At 48.0% G+C, this 18,745-nt stretch overlaps 1 protein-coding gene across 1 annotated transcript in view; it reads right to left on the minus strand.

The window, feature by feature from the left end:
- Nucleotides 1-4,108: 4,108 nt before the first annotated feature.
- Nucleotides 4,109-18,745, minus strand: part of SERPINE2 (serpin family E member 2) — a 56,887-nt gene continuing 42,250 nt past the window's right edge. The window contains exons 5-9 of the mRNA XM_037029228.1: nucleotides 11,712-11,910; nucleotides 10,049-10,149; nucleotides 8,450-8,536; nucleotides 6,048-6,131; nucleotides 4,109-4,852 (exon numbers count right to left, since the gene is read on the minus strand). Of these exons, the coding sequence (XP_036885123.1) occupies nucleotides 4,815-4,852; nucleotides 6,048-6,131; nucleotides 8,450-8,536; nucleotides 10,049-10,149; nucleotides 11,712-11,910 (509 nt within the window). The 3' untranslated portion in view covers nucleotides 4,109-4,814. The remainder of the gene's footprint in view (nucleotides 4,853-6,047; nucleotides 6,132-8,449; nucleotides 8,537-10,048; nucleotides 10,150-11,711; nucleotides 11,911-18,745) is intronic.

Genomic DNA, 18,745 nt, shown 5'->3' on the forward strand with positions numbered 1-18,745 from the left:
GGGCCCCTTACAGCTCTACCATCCTGTGAGTATGTGTGCAGAAGATAGTGCACCTGTTCCCTCAGGTGTAAAGTGGAGAATTTCATGTATGGATGACTTACCTCTGATGCGAAGGTCCGGGGGCTCAGCTCCCCTATTTACTGGAAAGAGGGAAAATGGCAGGACTTCCATAGGTAAAACTTTTAAGAGACTTTTTTTTTTGCCATTTCTTCCTATTTTTTTCTCCTGCTTTTTTGATGATGGAAGAAAAGGCACTGACTGCCGAGGTAAGGATATCTTACTGTCCGTCTTCTCAGCTTGTAAAGCCAGATGTGGCCATTTCCGTCACCAACCGTCCAGCTCACAACTCCCCCCAGTGCAGGGATGCCCACGGAGGGTGCCCCGCTGGCAGCGTGCCACCTACGTCTGCATCCCCAAGGCCACTCTTTCCCCCTCAGCTGCCCCCTGGGCTGTCTCTCCAAACCTTAGTTTGTAAAGCCCCCTTACCCTTGTCCCCTGGGACCTACAGCTTTGGTTCCCCCAACTTTGGTTTGCTGTCAGAGCACTTGAAAGCCATGGTTGTCTCTAGAACACCAAGAGTGACTGTTAGACTGAATCCCATCTTGCAAACCAAGAATTCTTCGGGGAGAAACTCCATGCAATCAGAAATGATCATCACAAGCACATATACTCCCGAGAAGAAAAGCAGGCTGTTTGGTGTTGCTGCGGTCCATCTTTTCAACACAACTCGCTTGCTCTTTCCGTGTGCCCGATGGCTTGTCAATGCTCCCTGATCTCAGAACACGCAGCGTTTCAGGGAAAAAAATCTCTGGGAGAAAAACAGTTGAGAAAATGAAAAGCATTAAATTGTCCTCCCTTAAATTGTTCAGGAAAAGCTCCACGATTGGATGATCCACAGAATGCCTTTTCACCGCATCTGTCGTACGTTAAAATGGCAAAGCGAACAGATGATTTTGATCCCACGACTTTTGCAGAAGACGTAAGCAACGAGGTCGCTGACAGGTAGAGAAGGCTGTTTCCGGGGAGGGGAGGGGAGGTTTGGCTGGCTTTCTGATGACCCTTCCTCTGCATGAGTTACAGAGGGTGTCCTCTCTAAAGAAAAGGCCGGAAGACAGACACTCGGCGATAGGCAATGGAGTTAACAAGACAGATACAGTCAGCGGTTGGTCGGCGGACCATCCTCAGATTACCGTGACAGTGGTGCCCGCAGGGGTCCTGACTGACCACTGGCCCCTGGGACTCACTTCTCAGTCCTGCGCTTGTTTTTCTTGTCTAGGAAGGAGAAGCGCAAGGCCTGCCACCCTCCTCTTTACGTTTGGTAGCTGGGATTATGAACTTCAGGTGGAGAAGGTATACCTCCAAGAAATGTAAACATTCACTTCCATTTTGCTTTTCCCCATTCGATTTTCACTGCAGACCCTCACGATGCGCCTGGTATCACTGTAGAACAGGCGTTTCTCATGTAGCCAGTTTCTGCACATCTATGTCCTTTTTCTTGATTTGGGAGAAGGAATCTCCAAAGAAGCGGAGCGTCGGATCCAGTGGCGTCTTCCACTCCTCCCACGCCGGAAGTGGGCTCTCTGTCGGCCACCCTGCCTTTCAGAGAGGGAGGGTGAGGATGTGGCAGCCATTCACCAGAGCAGGGGAACCCACTTTGCATGCTCTATGGCTCCATCAGCAAAGGCGTCTGGGAGAAGGTGGACTCTGTTTGACTCTCTGTAGCCTCAGGCTTGCATCGCTGCGCAGAACACCGGATGCCGCCCAGAGATCAACATCATGACGCAGGAAGGAGGTTCATGCATGTGCCGTGTGACAGCTGCCTGATGGTGTCCGCTCACTTAGGAACGCATGGTTCTTCCTGGTGGTCCAAGTGACTGCGCACCATGTGCTTTTACAATTAACTTCCCAGAAAAGGGACCCTGTCCAGGGAGGGCTGTGGCCCTTGAGCTTCCAATGACCCCTCTCCCTCTGTCCAGCCATGGAAAAAGTCCAACTTTGTCCTCAGCAAGGCCGAGACAAAAGCCAGTGTGCAGACTTTTTGCTTCGTATCAAAGCTCAGTCCCTTGCAGTCCACAGGCAGCTGCCAAGTGGCCTCAGTCCACATCCAGGCAGCTTACAGGTGGCGTAGCTTGTTCTGCCTGCTGCTCCTGTGGCGGAGTCCATGTGGCTGCTGGCCATGCAGCTGCTGGCCATGCAGCTGCTAAGGCCCATGGCTATGGAGAGAGGATGTGTGAGTGCACGGGGCAAGCGCGGGTCACATGGGAGGGGGCTGGGGGCGGGGAGAGAGAGAACAAGAGCTTCTTTGTTTCCCTGGGATCATATTAGTTTGGGCTTGGGGTGGACCAGCAGAACCAACCAATTTTTTCAAAAGAACCAGTCAACTTCCCAAGCTTTTGCGGCTTTCGATAGGTGTACACCCCCTGCTGAGACTGACAGGCCTTTATGGTCCAGCCCCTCCCCCTGTACCCCCAACGATCTGGCACCAGAGGTGGGGGGAAGGCCGGAGAGTTAACATTGGTGGAATTCAATGCCGAGGTGCCCTGGAGTGTGAAGAGCTGTAGCTTCTTAGTGAAGCAAACACATTCATGATCCCAGTTTATTAAGTTCAATGTCTAAGTCCCTTTGCTCTCCTTTTCTATTAGTAATTATTTAAATACTGACAGTAACAGTACTTGGTACCCAGAAGGTACTTTAATGAATGAATGGATCAATGGAGTTCATAATTCTTGGACCACTGATAACACTATTCTTATTTTCAGACTATTCAAAATAATGTAACTGAATGGGATCAGAAAACTGGGAAACCAGTAAAGCTCTAAAAGGCATTAATTAGTGACTAAACCAGCATGTTTGCTAGAGTCCAAGTGGCCTGTGGCACTTAATCTCAAACTGGGAAAACACGCCCCCCTTTCCCTCTCTCTTCTGGTTAATCAAAGGGTCTCTGCTCAGCTGCGAACCGAAGCTCAGCCCACTTGACAAGAATTACAAACAGCAAATCGGTGGAGGGTGGAAGGTGAAGTTTTAATATACCCCTATTTTTAGGACTATAGGATGCACTGGACTGTAAGACACATCTAGGTTTTAGAGGAGGAAAATAGGGAAAAAAGGTTTGAAGCAAAAAATGTGGTAAAATATTCAATAACCTGTGACCCCACTCCACCGCGCCCCCCCCCACCGACAGCAAGCCAGGTAAGCTACATTCGGACTATAGGATGCACCCCCACTTTCAACCCAAATTTGGGGGGAGAGAAAAAAGTGCATCGTATAGTCCAAAAAATACGGTATTAAGAGTGATGAGTATAGTTCAGAGGTTAATAATATATTTCTACATTGCCCTGGCCAGGTGGCTGGATTGGTTGCAGGGTTGTCATAAACACGAGGAGGTCACAGATTTGACTTCCTGTCAGAGCACATGTCTAGGAGGTGGGTTTAGTCCCCTGTCAGGACAGGTCCAAGAGGCAACTGATGGAGCTCTCTCTCTCTCTCTCTCCCCCTTCTTCTCTCTCTAAAATCAATAAGCATATCCTCAGGCAAGAATTTAAAAAATGTTTTTAGGTATTGATTTAAAAAAGTATTTTAAACCATTCTGATTTTGATTAAGACTACCCAAATCTTGAAGAAATTAGTAGGGGGGGAAACAGGCAAATAGAAAAAATGGTAACATTAGAGTTGTGATTAGTTCTCAAAAAAAAAAGCTTGTCATTAAAAAAAATAAACTCGCCTGTCACCAAATGACACATTTACCGTCCACTGCAATTCTCAGTCTGTTAGTCCTCGGCCACTTCTTTCTGCTTTGGCCACAAAAACCCTGCTTTTGCTGACAATACTGGGCCCTCACTTGAGGGAACAGGCTGCCGAGATGAGAGGTGGTTTAACGAGATGGTTATTTCTCCGAAGTGATCTACAAACGGAGAAGGGGTGGAGCAGAGAATAGTATTCGATTGTCAGGTTCGGAGGAAAAAAGCCCCGGGCTTTGGGTTTTCCACAGCTTACCGAAGTGCGGAGTTTTATCAGAAGAGGTTGAAGTCTTTACAGAAAGGCTGTTTCTTGTGTTGTATTTTCAAATAGCACAGAAATACCTTTTTTTTTAACTACTCATAACACTTTATTTTTACTTTGTACAAAATACCAAAAAAATGCAAATCCAGAGAATACAGACCAGTAGCGACAGGCACACTGCACAACAGCAAACCTTGTCTAGCAAGACATTAGTTTTTAAAACTTTATTTTAGTGAATACATGCAATATATAAAACAACATGAAGACAACCACATCAAAAACACACAGAGGCTAAAGATTTCACTATTCCTACCCCCGCACCCCAGAGAATGCTTACTATCAAGACTCTGGATGAGACAAAACAAAAATAATTAAAGGAGGCCAATAATATTTTTTCATAGAAATGTAAAAGCTACCATAAAATGTCTTTTCCCCTCGTCACACCGATTACATTTCTTCTGCAAAGCCATACATATAAACAGAACAAAACAAAAATCCTGAACTGGACAGTAAATACTCAAGAGGGTTGTTACCTAAGTAACCGCTCAGTAGTTTAAGGAATCTTTTAAACACCTGGGAGCCTTCCTATTCACTGCTCAGTACAGTGTCCCAGCCGTCCTGCCCTCCCCCCCTTGAACACATCCCAGAATAGAAACGCTTGCATCATGGAGTCTCCGCTCTTAAGAACTAGTTTTGAAAAAGAAAGTGAAGTACAAAATATGTAAAACAACTATGAAAGATGTAGGCCAGGAGTTTTCTCTTCACGGCGAAGTTGGGTTTGCTTTTGCTCTGCGTGGCTTCTTCTAAATCCCTTCTCAGGGTTTGTTGATCTGCCCCATGAATAAGAAGGCACCTACGGAAAGTCAGGGGAGACGAGGCATAACCATAAAAAACCGTTTTTGAAACAGGATGAAAGGCATATTTAAAGGAAGGTTCTGGGCTGAGGTTCACCTACTGCTCTCAACAGAACTTTCTGCAGTGATGGAAAGAGTTTGTATCCTCATGGTCCAATATGGGAGTCACTAGTCACATGAGGCTAACGAGCCCTTGAGATATGGCCAGTGTGACTAGGAAATGGAATTTTTTATTATATTTCATGTAAATTAATTAGAAGTTAAAGTGAAAGAGCCACATGTGTGTAGAGGCTCCCACAGTGGGCTGTTTGGTCTAGGCACACGCTAATTATGACATTAAGCATGCAATGAGACACCAGGATAAGGAAGTGGCTGACAGTATTTATTTTTTTTAAAGATTTTATTCATTTATTTTTAGAGAGGAGAAGGGAGGGAGAAAGAGAGGGGGAGAAATATCAATGCGTGGTTGCGTTTCACATACCCCCTACTGAGGACCTGGCCTGCAACCCAGGCATGTGCCCTGACTGGGAATTGAACCAGCGACCCTTTGGTTCACAGGCTGGCACTCAATCCACTGAGCCACACCAGCTAGGGCAGTAGCTGACATTATTAATTTTAAAAAAGAGTAAACAGTGAAATGTGTTAGTTTCTACTCTGTACCAGCAAGAAGCCAATGGCTCCACAAAGACAATCTTTATTTATTCTTCAAAATTGTACTAAGGGGTAGGAACTATTCTTATCCTTGAAGATGGAGCTGAAGTTTGAACCAATGACTCCCAGTGCCAAGACTGACTGAATTAACAAACCTCAACTCATAACCAGAGGGTGGGCTTACGAAGGTTGAGGACATCCAGCTTCTTATACAATTTAACTACTGCATTTATTTTTAAAAAATCAACAGATGTTGAGAGTGCCCCAAAGGGTTGCAGAGCTCTCGCTATGTTAAAACAAAACAAAATGAAACAACACACATACAAAATCTTGTCCCCGTTTCAATGATTCCACCACCCTTACTTAGTAAAGAGCCTGGTTTTCCTCTCTCTCCGAGGTGTGCGGTTCCGCCACTTGAGGTGTTCACGACAGCTGTCACATGGGAGACAGGCGGAAAGCAGCACCACAGGACTGAACCCCAGCGGCCATCTACCTTCCCGAGCTCTTACAGTGCGTGACCGGTGGACGGGGAGGATCGCTTACCTGTAGGATTGTGTCGGATGAAAAACAGAAAAGGTCTGTCCACGATGAACCAGGGAGGAGACGACCTTGCAATCAGAATCGCAGCTGTGGGGGGAAAAGGAAGCTGTATGTCAGACACGCGGCCGGCCAGGTGGCTGATATTTGACGACACGCTTAACAGCAGGCCCGCTGGCCACCATGTACTGAACACCCGCCGTGGGCCAGGCCCTGTACTGTTACCATCTCTTCTAGTCTACACAAGCACCATCTTGTTTCACACCAAGACTTAGCCCTTGTCGGGTTTTTATGAGGATTAAATGACACAGTCCCGTCACAGCTCTCGGCAGGGTGTTCGCCTCTTCGTGAACACCCAGTGCACACTCCCTCTCAGCCCTGGCTGGGTTTTGCTTATTCCAGCCACCTTCCCCATGGTGGCAGCTGGACTCCGCAGCCTCCCCAAACCCCTTCAGTGTCTCAGGGCCCAGCTTTGCGTTCAGCCACTGCGACTGTGCTTCTTCGTCTGGCACGGTCTAGGTTTCCCTCCCGGTGGCAACACGGACCTCTCATCCGGGGCCAGCCGTGTCGTTCCGCTCATCCGGTGCGGGCGTTGGATGTGGAAAGCAAACTTCTTCCGTTTATGCTCTTAGACATGCTTACTCTGCCATGCTGACCAACAGTGGCCTGATTTTAATAAGCCTGCGAGAAGGCCTTGCAGGAAGGTGGTGCCAGGCATAACTGCCCCGTGCTTGCTGCAGTGACCCCTCCTCTTGTTCCAAGCCCGGAAAGCATTAATGACTCGGGCTGGATGTTCCAAAGGAAACATCCGCGGCTGTGCTGGGGTAAACCACTCAACCCCGGGGTAACAAAAACGCCTCAGGAGTTAGTAGGTGTCGTAGACGAGGCTGCATCCCCTCCAAATTTGTATGTTTAAACCCTAATCCCCCATGTGCTGCATTTGGACAGAGGGCCTTGAAGGAGGTATTTATTTAAATGAGGTCATGAAGGCGGGGCTCTCATCCAATCAGTGGTGTCCTTATAAGAGAAAGAGACACCAGGGGTGTACGCACATGGAGAAAAGGCCATAGGAAGACTCAGTGAGAGGTGGCCGCTGCAAGCTAAGGAGAGAGGACTGAAGACACCCTGCCAATACCTTGATTTTGGACTTCAGCCTCCAGAAGTGTGAGAAATAGATTTCTGTTGTTAAGGCACCCAGTCTGCCATTGCAGCCGGAGAAGATGAACACAGCAAGCCTGGGCTTAGAGCAGTGTGGCCCAGGCCGTTGCACAGGGCCCCACACTCTCAAGGCCCCCGCGCTTGGTTTAGTGATCCTCGGTTGCCACCTTGAAATTCTTCACCAGTTTTGAACAAGGGGATGCACATTTTCATTTTGTGTAGGGCCCTGAAAATCACGTAGCCAGTTGGCAACATTGGCCAATAACTTTGGCAAAATTTAGGTGTCACTTATAACCTACAAAAGACAAGGGGCATCTCAAAAATTCCACGCTCTCCTATTCTAGGTCTGTGTTTTAAATGCTATTTTAAAGGAATCTTAAATGTTTATTTTAGAAAGGCAATCAAGTATCCAGTGTGGGTGTACCTTTCAATGATCAGAATTACTTGACCCAGTTACAAGTGTAGCTGGGATGTTATTCACTTTATGAGCTGGCAAAGCTTGGTCGTATCTATTCAGGCGATCTCATGTGGGTAATTAGGGTGCAGGAAAAAGGCAACCTGAGATTGTTCCATTTTCCCCACTATATAAGCCGTGAAGGAGAACACAGATGTGGATGTTCAAATTATAAAGAATTCAACAGCTGCATGCTAATTCTTCACTTTGGATGGACCTGGTCGACCATTTTCCTATTAGTAAGTGTTATCATTTTATGTTTCAATCTGAAGATTGGTCTTTTCTGCCAACAAGAAGCCAGAGGACGCTCTATCCTTCTGAGAGCAAGGCTCAGCACATTGCAGAGCCAGGCCAAGTGCAGGGTCCTGTTCCTACCAAGTTTTATATAAACGGCCACGCCCATCCGCTTGTAGCATCTGCACTGCTCTGTCACCACAATGGTGAAGTTGAGAGCTGCTCTGGGGACACTAAGGCCCACAAAGCTGAATATACATAGTTTCACTCTTTACAGAAGAAATTTGTTGACGCTTGTCCTACAGGAATTTCTCTCACTGAAGTGCTTCCCTTCATCAAACAGACCCTGAGCTTCATGGACACAGGTCCCGCATTCGTCACAATTCCCCACTGGCTCTTACAGTTGCCCACAGGACCTGACAGGCAGGGCCTGGCAACAGTCAAGTCAACAGTGAGCTTGCCCCCTGCCCCAGATCCTGCCCCAGATCCTGCCCCAGATCCCGCCCCAGATCCCGCCCCAGATCCTGCCCCAGATCCCGCCCAGCCACAGCCGCCGGCTTACTCGTTACTGCTGAAGCTTTGGTTCCATCTTCACTGACTTCAATTTTCGCTTTTTGCAAGATGTGAGAAATATGAAGGTTTTCTGACCCTGTTTCCAGAAAATAAAAGACAAAAACAGCATTTGTTTGATACACAGACCATCTGTTTAGCTGGAAAAGGAACCTCAGCTGTGGCAAATTCCAATTCTCAAAAGCAGTCAGAGAAGTGACCTCTTTCAGTCTCGGTGATTAAAGGCTGTGGGATGACTGTCACAACAGTATCTGCCATGTGAACTGTGATGTCACTTATGGAGAGGGAGTCCCAGACTCCAAAAACGTTAGTGCCTCTGGCAATTCAACTCTGATCACTAAGCATTTTATTTAAAAAAAAAAAAAAAACACAAAAAACCAGCAGAGCGTTGAAAGGGAAGCCCAGCTTTCCAGAAGCAACAAGGCCACATTATTTTTCATTTGCATGATGTCAGAGCCAGGAAGGACTTCAGATGGTATTTATAGAAGGGGAAACTGAGGCCCAGAGCGTTAAAAAAATCTGCCCTCAAATCGCATGGCCAGTTAGTGGTAGAGTCAATGCTGGCTTTTTCCTCCCATGGGCGTGTTAGAGAGAAGAGGGCCAAGTATGAGGAGAGTTTAGACTGTTGTGAGGGCCAGACTCAGAAACGCAGTTTTGTCCCTGGAACTTCCTGGTGAATTCATTTTCCTTCTCAGCAAATTCTTTCTATCCCAGCAAGACCCACGGGGGGCAGCTTTCAGGGACAGTGCAAATGGGGGTCAATGTCAGCCTTGCCTAGTCAGGGGTCTGGATGCAAAAGGAGACAAGGCTTTCTATATCATCTGGTTTTATTTTATTTTACTTTTTAAATTTACCAGGGTGATGAGTTAATAAAATTATATAGTTCTCAAGTGTATAATTCTATAATCCATTCACAGTATATTGTATTGTGTGTTTACCACCCCACATTCATCATCTGGTTTTAAATAATCCACATTGATGCCTGGCTCTAATATGACTGATGGTGAGAGAGAGGCACCTTTGCAGGTCCCAAGTCACCTGCAGGGTTAAACAGAATGTCTCAGGAGAATTTGGGGCACCTGGTCATCCCTCCGGACACCTGTGAACTCCTGGGGACACCCTGTAGCATTGAGGCTACCCAGGGATAACCCTGAAGGAGGACGTGCAGCTTCAAATAGTGCTTCTCGAATGTTATTGGGCTGAAGAGTTCGGTAAAGTGAAGATTCTGATTCAGTAGGTTTGGGTCAGATTCAACATCGTGCATTTCAAACAAGCTCCCAGGGGATGGGCACGCCACCAAACGAATGGGGAGCGGTGCTTGGCTAACAGGGGGAGACTATCAGAGCATCCACGGAGCTGCAGTTCCCCCAGGGGGTCAAGTTTATTCCCAGGAGGAGCACTCAGGCATTCACTAGCAGGCAGTGATTATGGCTCAATCACATCACTGAACAATATGTCAAATGACACCAGGAGAGTTTTAGGAGGGCAACGCATTCCTAACTGTGTCCTTTTTTTTTTTTCCTGAACAAATCAGAGGCTCAGTCTGCAACACAGTCTCCAAGTTTAAGAATGAGTTTTAAACTGAACGTACTTGTTATCTTTGCAAAATTTGCCTTTGACGGATCAAACATCTCGGTGATGCCAAGCACTTTCAGTGGCTCCTTCAGATCCGTGTGTGCGCTGGCCGTGAACCTAGCACAGAGGCAGGAAACAGGGAAAGTCACTAGACGATAGATGATGTGATCAGAGCCAGGGCGAAATGTTTACAGACACTTTTCTAAGCAAGCCCTGAGCACCAATCTAAACAAATTCACTGTGTTGCGAATGCTGATTCCAGGCTAAGCAGAGAACAACTCGCCCCCACAACCCTTAGCTGGCATTAGAAACACATGGAGTGACAGCAAGTAGGGCCTACCCTACCCTCCTGTGCACCAGGCCCCCTGCTCCAGGCTCGGAAGGATCCACAGAAGCACCTTCCCTTGTACTGACAGGGAGACGGGGGGTGTTGACCAGGGTCCGCACTCTGCGTTGCCTACAGTTGTCCCCCACGTCCAACCAAAGAGCTATCACCTTGGCTGCTCTAAGAACCACCATCCTCACTGGGACAGGGATGGTCCAAAGAGAGGAGATACCTTCCTACTAGTACATGGTGGCATTCTGAAAGCTCTTACTGTTCAAATGAGAGAAAAATTGGCCATAGACCACATCCTGTGGGAGAGCAACAGGACAGGTGAACAGATTCTCATCACAGATGCGCTGCGATGGTGATGTGCCATTATAATTGTCATTCACCCACGAGGTCAGCATCTGATTCAATGATATCGAGTACTACCTATGTAAAGGCTTATTTTATAACAAAGAATAATGTTGGGAGGGTTACTAATACTTATTATCAATGTGCTTCTCTGATTCTTTAACTCGGTGACTGGAAATGAACAGCTGTTAGCACTGGAAGGTACCATCCCCACACCACCGAGGTCTGGGTGGTTAAACAAGCCCTAGAGACGGGCCAGACACTCATGTGAGAAAGGTCATAAAAAAGGGTCCTCCTTCACCGGTCTGGGCAAAGCGTGCTCTGACCTGCTAGAAATGAGGATTCAGATAGAATCTTGGATTATTTCCCCCTTGGATTCAAGTCTTAACAGCTCAAATTCCATCTAGCTTATACTCCCAGGGTGCAGGGGAAAAACTCCCCCTAGCCTCTAATGTGCCAATTCTGCCTGGTAGTTTCAAAATACAGTGGAACCTCGGTTCTTGATCTCAATTGTTCCAGAAGGCTTTTCGAGAACCAAATTTTTCCAGATGGGAGACGTTCAAGAACTGAAGTTTGGCCGTATTTCCTAGCTTTTGGACCTCGGTCTTGAGCCACTTCCAGCTAAAACTTAAATCACTGCGATGAAGCTCCTTATCACAAAAACCGAACCGGACTCAACTGCACTGTACTTCCATCACACGACTGTGATGGCATGCACGTGTTTTCCAGTCTTTGAACAGAAGGCGGGGTGTTGCGAGCTCATGGGTTTGTGGCTGCCAGAGGCCGGCCGCCCTCTCTACGGCCATCAGCCTGCCACGGGGATACACAGAGGCGCAGGGATGGCGACACACCTCCCCAGGAGCACGGCCTTGCATTCCTGCCCTGCGGATGCTGCACCACAGAACGGGCTTCGCCCCGTGTTGTCTGGTGCAGACGCGCGATCACTGCCAAGGACTGAGCACTCCCGTCGTTCCCTCCCGCAGGGGAAGGAGCCACTTACTTGGGCAGGACGACCTGCACCCTCTTGGGCACCATCATGCTGGTCCAGCTGTCGACGGTCTTGGTGTTGATGTGCGGGATGATGGCGGAGAGCGGGGTGGAGCCCTCGCTGGGCAGCGCGATCAGCATGCTGATGCTCTCTCCGTGGTAGGGCAGCTCGATGAAGTTGTACCACAGGCCGCTGGGCGTGCTCGCCGACCCTGGAGAAAGCAGAGGCAGGTTCAGCGTGTCCCTGACAGGCGCAGAACGTGGTGTGAGTGACTGCTGATCACCGGGGGTCTTCAGAGGGAAGAGATCAGTGCAGCGTGAGAACTTCCCTCTCCCAAAATTAGCTTCCTCGGGAGACCAGGGTCAGGACAACTGTTTCTTCCCTCCCCGGTAAACATTTGCCTTTCTTCAGTTTCCCTATGTTGTGACTGTGTGCCTTTGGGCGGCACTAAAATTACATGAATTCCGTGGAGAAGAACTGAACTGGATCATAAGGCACGTAGCACACAATGCTTTGTGAGAACTTGACCCTCATCATCGGCATGAAGGGATGAATTTGAGCTGCGGTACAAGGCTTCTCCGGCCCAGCCTCCGTGTGTACGCAGGAGAGGAGGCGAGGGGCGGGGCGGATACAAGCAGCTTCCCCTGTCTAGGGCCCACTCCGTGCCAGGCCCATATCAGCCGCTTCAACACGTTTCCAATCCACAGTGCCCCCTGAGGGAGGCAGAAGCCGTCTATGCTACTGTTGACAAAGCTGCAGTTAGAGAAATTACATAACTTGCCGACGGACACCCGGCTAAGAGTTCCGGAACTCGGGCTCGCTGCAGCTGGTGCCAAAGACCGCCTGCCTACTTCACTATGCTGACGCCCTGCGCACTCTTCATTCAGGCCATTAACTATCATTAAGGCTCTTAGATACTTCATGGTACTTGTTCTGATGAATAAAAACCCAAGAATGATTCAAACCAGCATTTGTCAAAATGCCGTCTAGGAAACATGCAATTTGCAAGATTCTCGGCAAACTGGGTTCCATAGCCCAGCAAATCCAGGAGGTGCTGGGTCCTTGACTCTTACTGTAGAAACTGCAATGTCAATATTATAAAGGCTCTGAGATATTCTGAATGAGAGCTGTTTAACTCTAGTTACCCCCAGGTCTCCCAAACTAACTGGATCTTATACCCCTTTTATCCCATGTAAAATACTGAAGACATGTAGCAACCGAGCAGCACGGCTCATGGGGGGCAGGGCCCAAAGTGGTTCCTAACTCCTCAGGATCCCATGAAATCTTTATGTGCAGCTCATAATGACCGAGTTACGGCAACAAATGAGGTAAATGGGAAAGCAGCACTTCTGGACTCATGGGAGATTGCTGAAAAGTTTTATTAAACACCCAGCAAACTTTCTAAGAAGAACCCGGTGACCTTGGTGTGGTTATTTAACCTCTGGGCGCCTCCCAGCATAGAGGATGGAGGTGTGGGAGACGTTAACAGTGTGTCCCTAATAGGGCTGTTGAGACGAGTAAATGAGAAAAAGACATGTGAGGGGCTTAGCAAGGCCTGGCCTGTTGTGGGCGGCCCTGAGCTCTTCTTCCTCCTCCTCTCAGTGACCTAGAAGGACACCACATTCTAGGTGGGAGAGAGAAGGAAGGGAGAAATGAGAAAGCAATTTCTCTCCTGATTTTCACTGTCTCTTCTTTGGGGATGACGATCTTTGCCAATCACCGCACCTGAGACAGGTAACATCCAGAAGCCAGGTCTCCACAGGTGGGGGTGGGGAGGGAGAGAGAGAGTGAACTTTGTCTTTGTTACATAACAAACACTTTTGGCTGTAAAATACAATGAAAACGGCGAAGCAATTAGAATGTTGGGCACTACGGGATGACACTGCCGATGGGCTTATGAAAGAATACAGACCCTTCATCCCTACTTCCGCTCCACACAATGGTCTCAGCAGAAACTGAAACATCAATGGAAAGTGAGAGAAAAAAAAATGACTTCCTAATAAGCCCTTTAATCCTCAAAGAAAACATTAGGTCCCTACTCTGGCAGAGGTAATTTTTAGAAACCGCGAAACTTGGGAAGTAGTTATAAACGATTACTCTAGGGCGTGAAATGAGAACCTGGAGGCAGTCATTAGCCACTTCCTGAAGTGCTTAACGTTCAGAAAAGAAATGGGGTCATGAATAATAAAAACTTATGAGCTGAGGGTGTTCAAGGAGGGAGACAGCCTCTACTTCTTCCAGTTAATCCAGCCTCGACTGGAGACTTGGCATCCGGTCACTCTCTTCTGCCCAGTGATTCACTTCTCCCTGGCCCACGTCTGCCTCTGATGTCAGGAGCTGATGGCAAACGTCAGCCAGGATGCCTCAGAGCATACCCCTCCCTGCTTATCTTTACTGGGTGGCTCGAGGGGCCAGGAGACAAAATGACACCTGTTCTCTCCTTCCACTCCGTCACTAAAGAACTGTGTCGACTTTCACAGTGTCATCTTATGGACAGCAAGTGCAAAGGTCAAAGACACGAGACCTGGAGTTATAAAACCTGGATTCAAATCCTGGCTCTGAAATGCACTCTGGGGACTTGGGCAAATTCCGTCACTCCGGGTCTTAGTTTATGCATCTGTACAATGGGTTAACAGCACCCACATTACAAAACTGTCCAAACTAACTGAGAACACACATCAGCCCAGGAGCCACAGGTGTGGCTTTCGCCTCCGGATGGCAGAAACCTGGTGACACGCTTCACTTCTTGAGTATTCGGTCACTGCTCAAACTGTTGAAACCCAGAGTCAACCCACCAAGAGAAACTCCATGAGCTGCAGGTGAGCACAGGGCCTGGGCAGAACACAGCAGGGAAGGAAAGGGTGTTTGGGAAGCTGGCGTCCAGGGGGAGAGCCCGTCAGAGTCCCAGACTGCCTCCCTTCCAAGCGTCCTGCCCGAGGCCCTGCATTCTACGTCCTGCGGGAGACAGCCTGAGTGTGCCTTAATAAGGACAATTCAGAGAATACAGTAGCCTCGTTCATTCGGAAGAGAAGGGAAGACGTGCAAAGGGGGAAAGGAGCCTTTGCTTTTGGGTGAACGGTGACCANACCTGGAGTTATAAAACCTGGATTCAAATCCTGGCTCTGAAATACACTCTCTTGGGGACTTGGGCAAATTCCGTCACTCCGAGTCTTAGTTTATGCATCTGTACAAGGGGTTAACAGCACCCACGTTACAAAACTGTCCAAACTAACTGAGAACACACATCAGCCCAGGAGCCACAGGTGTGGCTTTCGCCTCCGGATGGCAGAAACCTGGTGAAACGCTTCACTTCTTGAGTATTCGGTCACTGCTCAAACTGTTGAAACCCAGAGTCAACCCACCAAGAGAAACTCCATGAGCTGCAGGTGAGCACAGGGCCTGGGCAGACCACAGCAGAGAAGGAAAGGGTGTTTGGGAAGCTGGCGTCCAGGGGGAGAGCCCGTCAGAGTCCCAGACTGCCTCCCTTCCAAGCGTCCTGCCCGAGGCCCTGCATTCTGTGTCCTGCGGGAGGCAGCCTGAGTGTGCCTAAATGAGGACAATTCAGAGGATACAGCAGCCTTGTTCATTCGGAAGAGAAGGGAAGACGTGCAAAGGGGGAAAGGAGCCTTTGCTCTTGGGTGAACGGTGACCAACAAAGCCGTTAATGAGAAACAAAAGGCAGAGAATCAAATATTAAAAACTGAGAGAAGATTTAGAACTTTTCGTCAGTGGCGCTTTTGGGCTGAGCCAGCTTTTTGGAAAGCTCCCTAAAATACTCCAATTCCTATTGTGAGTCCTGTAAGGGAGGAAGTGGTAACTGGGCTGGACGAAATGCTAAGATTACTTATCAGCCTGTAACGTCAGAGAGATGACAAGGCCCAGCACAAATTACACCACTTTTTTATCACAAAATCATAAGCATGTACTCCTGTAACATAACAGTATCACACTCAAGCACACCATATGACCTTTTAGGTGAAATGTTTAAATTGAAACTGTAAAATATTACACCCATATTATTACATTACCAACCACACTCAAGCAGGTATTACTTCTGTCAGACCCTGTATTTTTTTGAAGATTTTTATTTATTTTTAGAGACAGGGGAAAGGAGGGAGAAAAAGAGAGAGAAAAACACCAGACACATGAGAGATACATCGATTGGTTGCCTCTCACATGCCCCTAACTGGGGACCCGGCCTTGCAACCCAGGCATGTGCCCTGACTGGGAATCAAACCAGTGGCCTTTCAGTTTGCAAGCCAGCATTCAGTCCACTGAGCCACACCAGCCATGGCTGGACCTGTATGTCAAGTATTTACTATCAGGAAAGCTGGATGAATGAACGTTCCTCTAATCACTTTCTACTACAAGTAACCGAATGGATTCCCTGATCTCTTAAGGAACTATTCCGGCTATACTTCAGTAGATACTGAAATACACATTTAAAAAACACAAGAGACAGCTCCACTGCCTGTGGTCTGTCTTCAGGCTGGAGCAGAGGGCATCTGGGGGGAGTGGACCGGGAGGGCAGACGGTTTGAGCCGCCGGGTGAGTGCGGGTGCCCTGTGCTGAGCACTGGGCAGAGAAGCAGGTGACTGAGTGCAACAATGCATTTCCCTGTGGAACTAGAGCTTCCTGGACAACCAAACAGGGAAGTAAAATGAATAGGTAGGTCTGGGTGGGAAGCACAGAGGAGAGCGGAATGTAGAAATATACTGACACACACGCAAACATGCACATGTATTTCTGGAATTCTGTGTGGTCTCTAAAAAAACCCCCAAACTTTACATCTAAATTCATAATCATAAGGATGAAAAGTTTGCAACTACTTTGACTCAGCGATGCTATTCAAGGACACTACCTTTAGAAGTCCTGACGCAGGTGCCTACCCCTTTGTGTACAGGTGTGGGCACCACGGTGCTGTTTGGTACAGGGAAAACTTGAGGCTGCCCCCAGGGAGCTGGGATGCATCTACACCGTGGAGGGGAAGGCAGCTGATAAATGGATCATGTAGATCCATCGGAACTGACATTCAAAATTTTACAAGACACACTGTCTAATGAAGAAAGCAGACTGTAGAACAGACATGACGGTGTAATCCTATGCATGCAGAAAAGCCTCTTGGGCATGTTTTATACACCCATGGAAAAGATCTCAAATGCCATGCCTAGCACTTAGTACGGGCTTTTATGCTAGAAATGGAATAATAAGGGACATTTGCTTTCTGCCTTATATATGTTATATTTGAGGATTTTGCAATAAGCGTGGAATATACTTCTACTAAAAAACAGATTTTCAGGCTTTCTAAACAGGAAAATGTCTTTCCTTAAAGCGTTTCTACTTTACAGGACAGAGGTGAGAAGGGTTTCCCCTCCTCTTCACTGTCTGTCCTCCTCCTTAAGGTTACTAAGTGAATCTTCTCAGAGGCCTTGAGGACATCTTGGGGAAAAAGACAGAAAGACTGATGATAAATGGGATGGTGACGTTTCTGCCAAGTGACCAAGAACAGAGAGGCTTGGTGACCAGGGGCTGTGTGCGTGGGCTGGAGCTAGGCCTCACCGGGACTGCCAAGCCCTGAGCCAGGCTGGTCGTGGTGGCCATGTGACAGGCCAAACCTGCCCCGTCTTTCCTCGAAAAGTGGTTTGATGGAGGGACTGCTTCTAAAGCATGGGCAGAGTACAGAGAAACCATTTGGGGCAGCACCCTGGGCTACAAGTGGTGGGACACCCTGATCAGACTTGGGCTGGGAGGGGTGGGAGCATGCGAGGTGACCCAGAACTTTTGGTTTTGCCCTGCCTGCAGAAGCTAAGTAAGACATTGGTGGAGAGATGCAGGGCTCTGGTGACTGCCGAGAGGGCAGGGAAGTCCGGGGCCTAACCCCTCTCTCCTCCCTTATCCCTGTCACCTGCTGGTTTGTCCCACTAGCCAACCCTGCAGGAAGCCTGGGGGCAAAGGAGCCCACGGGTGGAGCCCCTGGGGCTCAGGACAGGGTGGAGAGGGGAGGGCGTAGATCAGGGAGGGAAGAGGTCCACCACGGAAGCTGTACAGAGCATGAACCCCTGATAACAGGAATGTACTTGTACACCACTTTCTGTAAAACACACACGTCCTTGGACAAAGGAGTACTGAACTGAAACACTTCTGGGTGGCAGAGCTTCCTCTCAGGGAATGACTTACACACTTAGGAAGCACGTTAACAGCCGTTCCTGGAAATACAATCTTTTGAATCTTTCATGGGAATGCCTGCAGAATTCCTTGCCTTTTCATCTTGGACTACTAACTTATTTGTTTGGTTTTTTTTTCCCCCAGCAATAAAAACGTACAGTAAATGAGCCCTCCTTGCTTTTAATGTTGTCAGAATGCAGAGCGGGCACAAAGATAGAAAGAAACGGCCCCGTTGGTGTTCCGCCAACAGCGAGTGACTTCGGGGCAGAAGAGCCTTTTATTATTCTCGGTGGCTTCTCGCAGTATGTTTCTGCAGGGTTTTTAAATATATATTATCTTTTTGAAAAATTTATCAAGTGAGTGGCAAAATTTTACTAGGAAGGTTTACGCATGACAAGGAAGAAGGGAAGGGACTTTGTTTATTTGTCCCTCTCGTGAGTCACTCCTTAATTCAAAGAACAGGGCAGCTGGAGAGCGGCTGGGCAAATGCTGAGTGTGCAAAGGAAACGCCTGGGACTCCCGGGCCCGGGCCCAGCCTGGAGACATCAAGGAGAACTCATAAAGTAGAAAGAAGAGCAGCTTCAGTTGGACCAAAGACGCTTCAATGAAACCAGGTTTAAAAAGCAACCTTTGTGATCTATGGTGCGGCGATGACGGCAGAGAGGGGTCGCGCGTTTTTCCCGACTGCAAAATGAACACACATTTTTGAAAATTGCTAATTGAAATATAGAAAAACCACCACTGTTAACATGGAATTGAACATCCTCCAACACGGATTTCTACAGATGTACGAATACAGAGCAAAGATCTTACTTAAATGAGATGAATCGGCCTCTGTTGTTCTATCATTCGCTCTCTGAAACCAGACATGTATCACAATC

Source organism: Sturnira hondurensis, unplaced genomic scaffold (assembly GCF_014824575.4).
Source record: "Sturnira hondurensis isolate 20B ecotype Veracruz unplaced genomic scaffold, ASM1482457v3 Scaffold0020237, whole genome shotgun sequence".
Lineage (NCBI taxonomy): Eukaryota > Metazoa > Chordata > Mammalia > Chiroptera > Phyllostomidae > Sturnira > Sturnira hondurensis.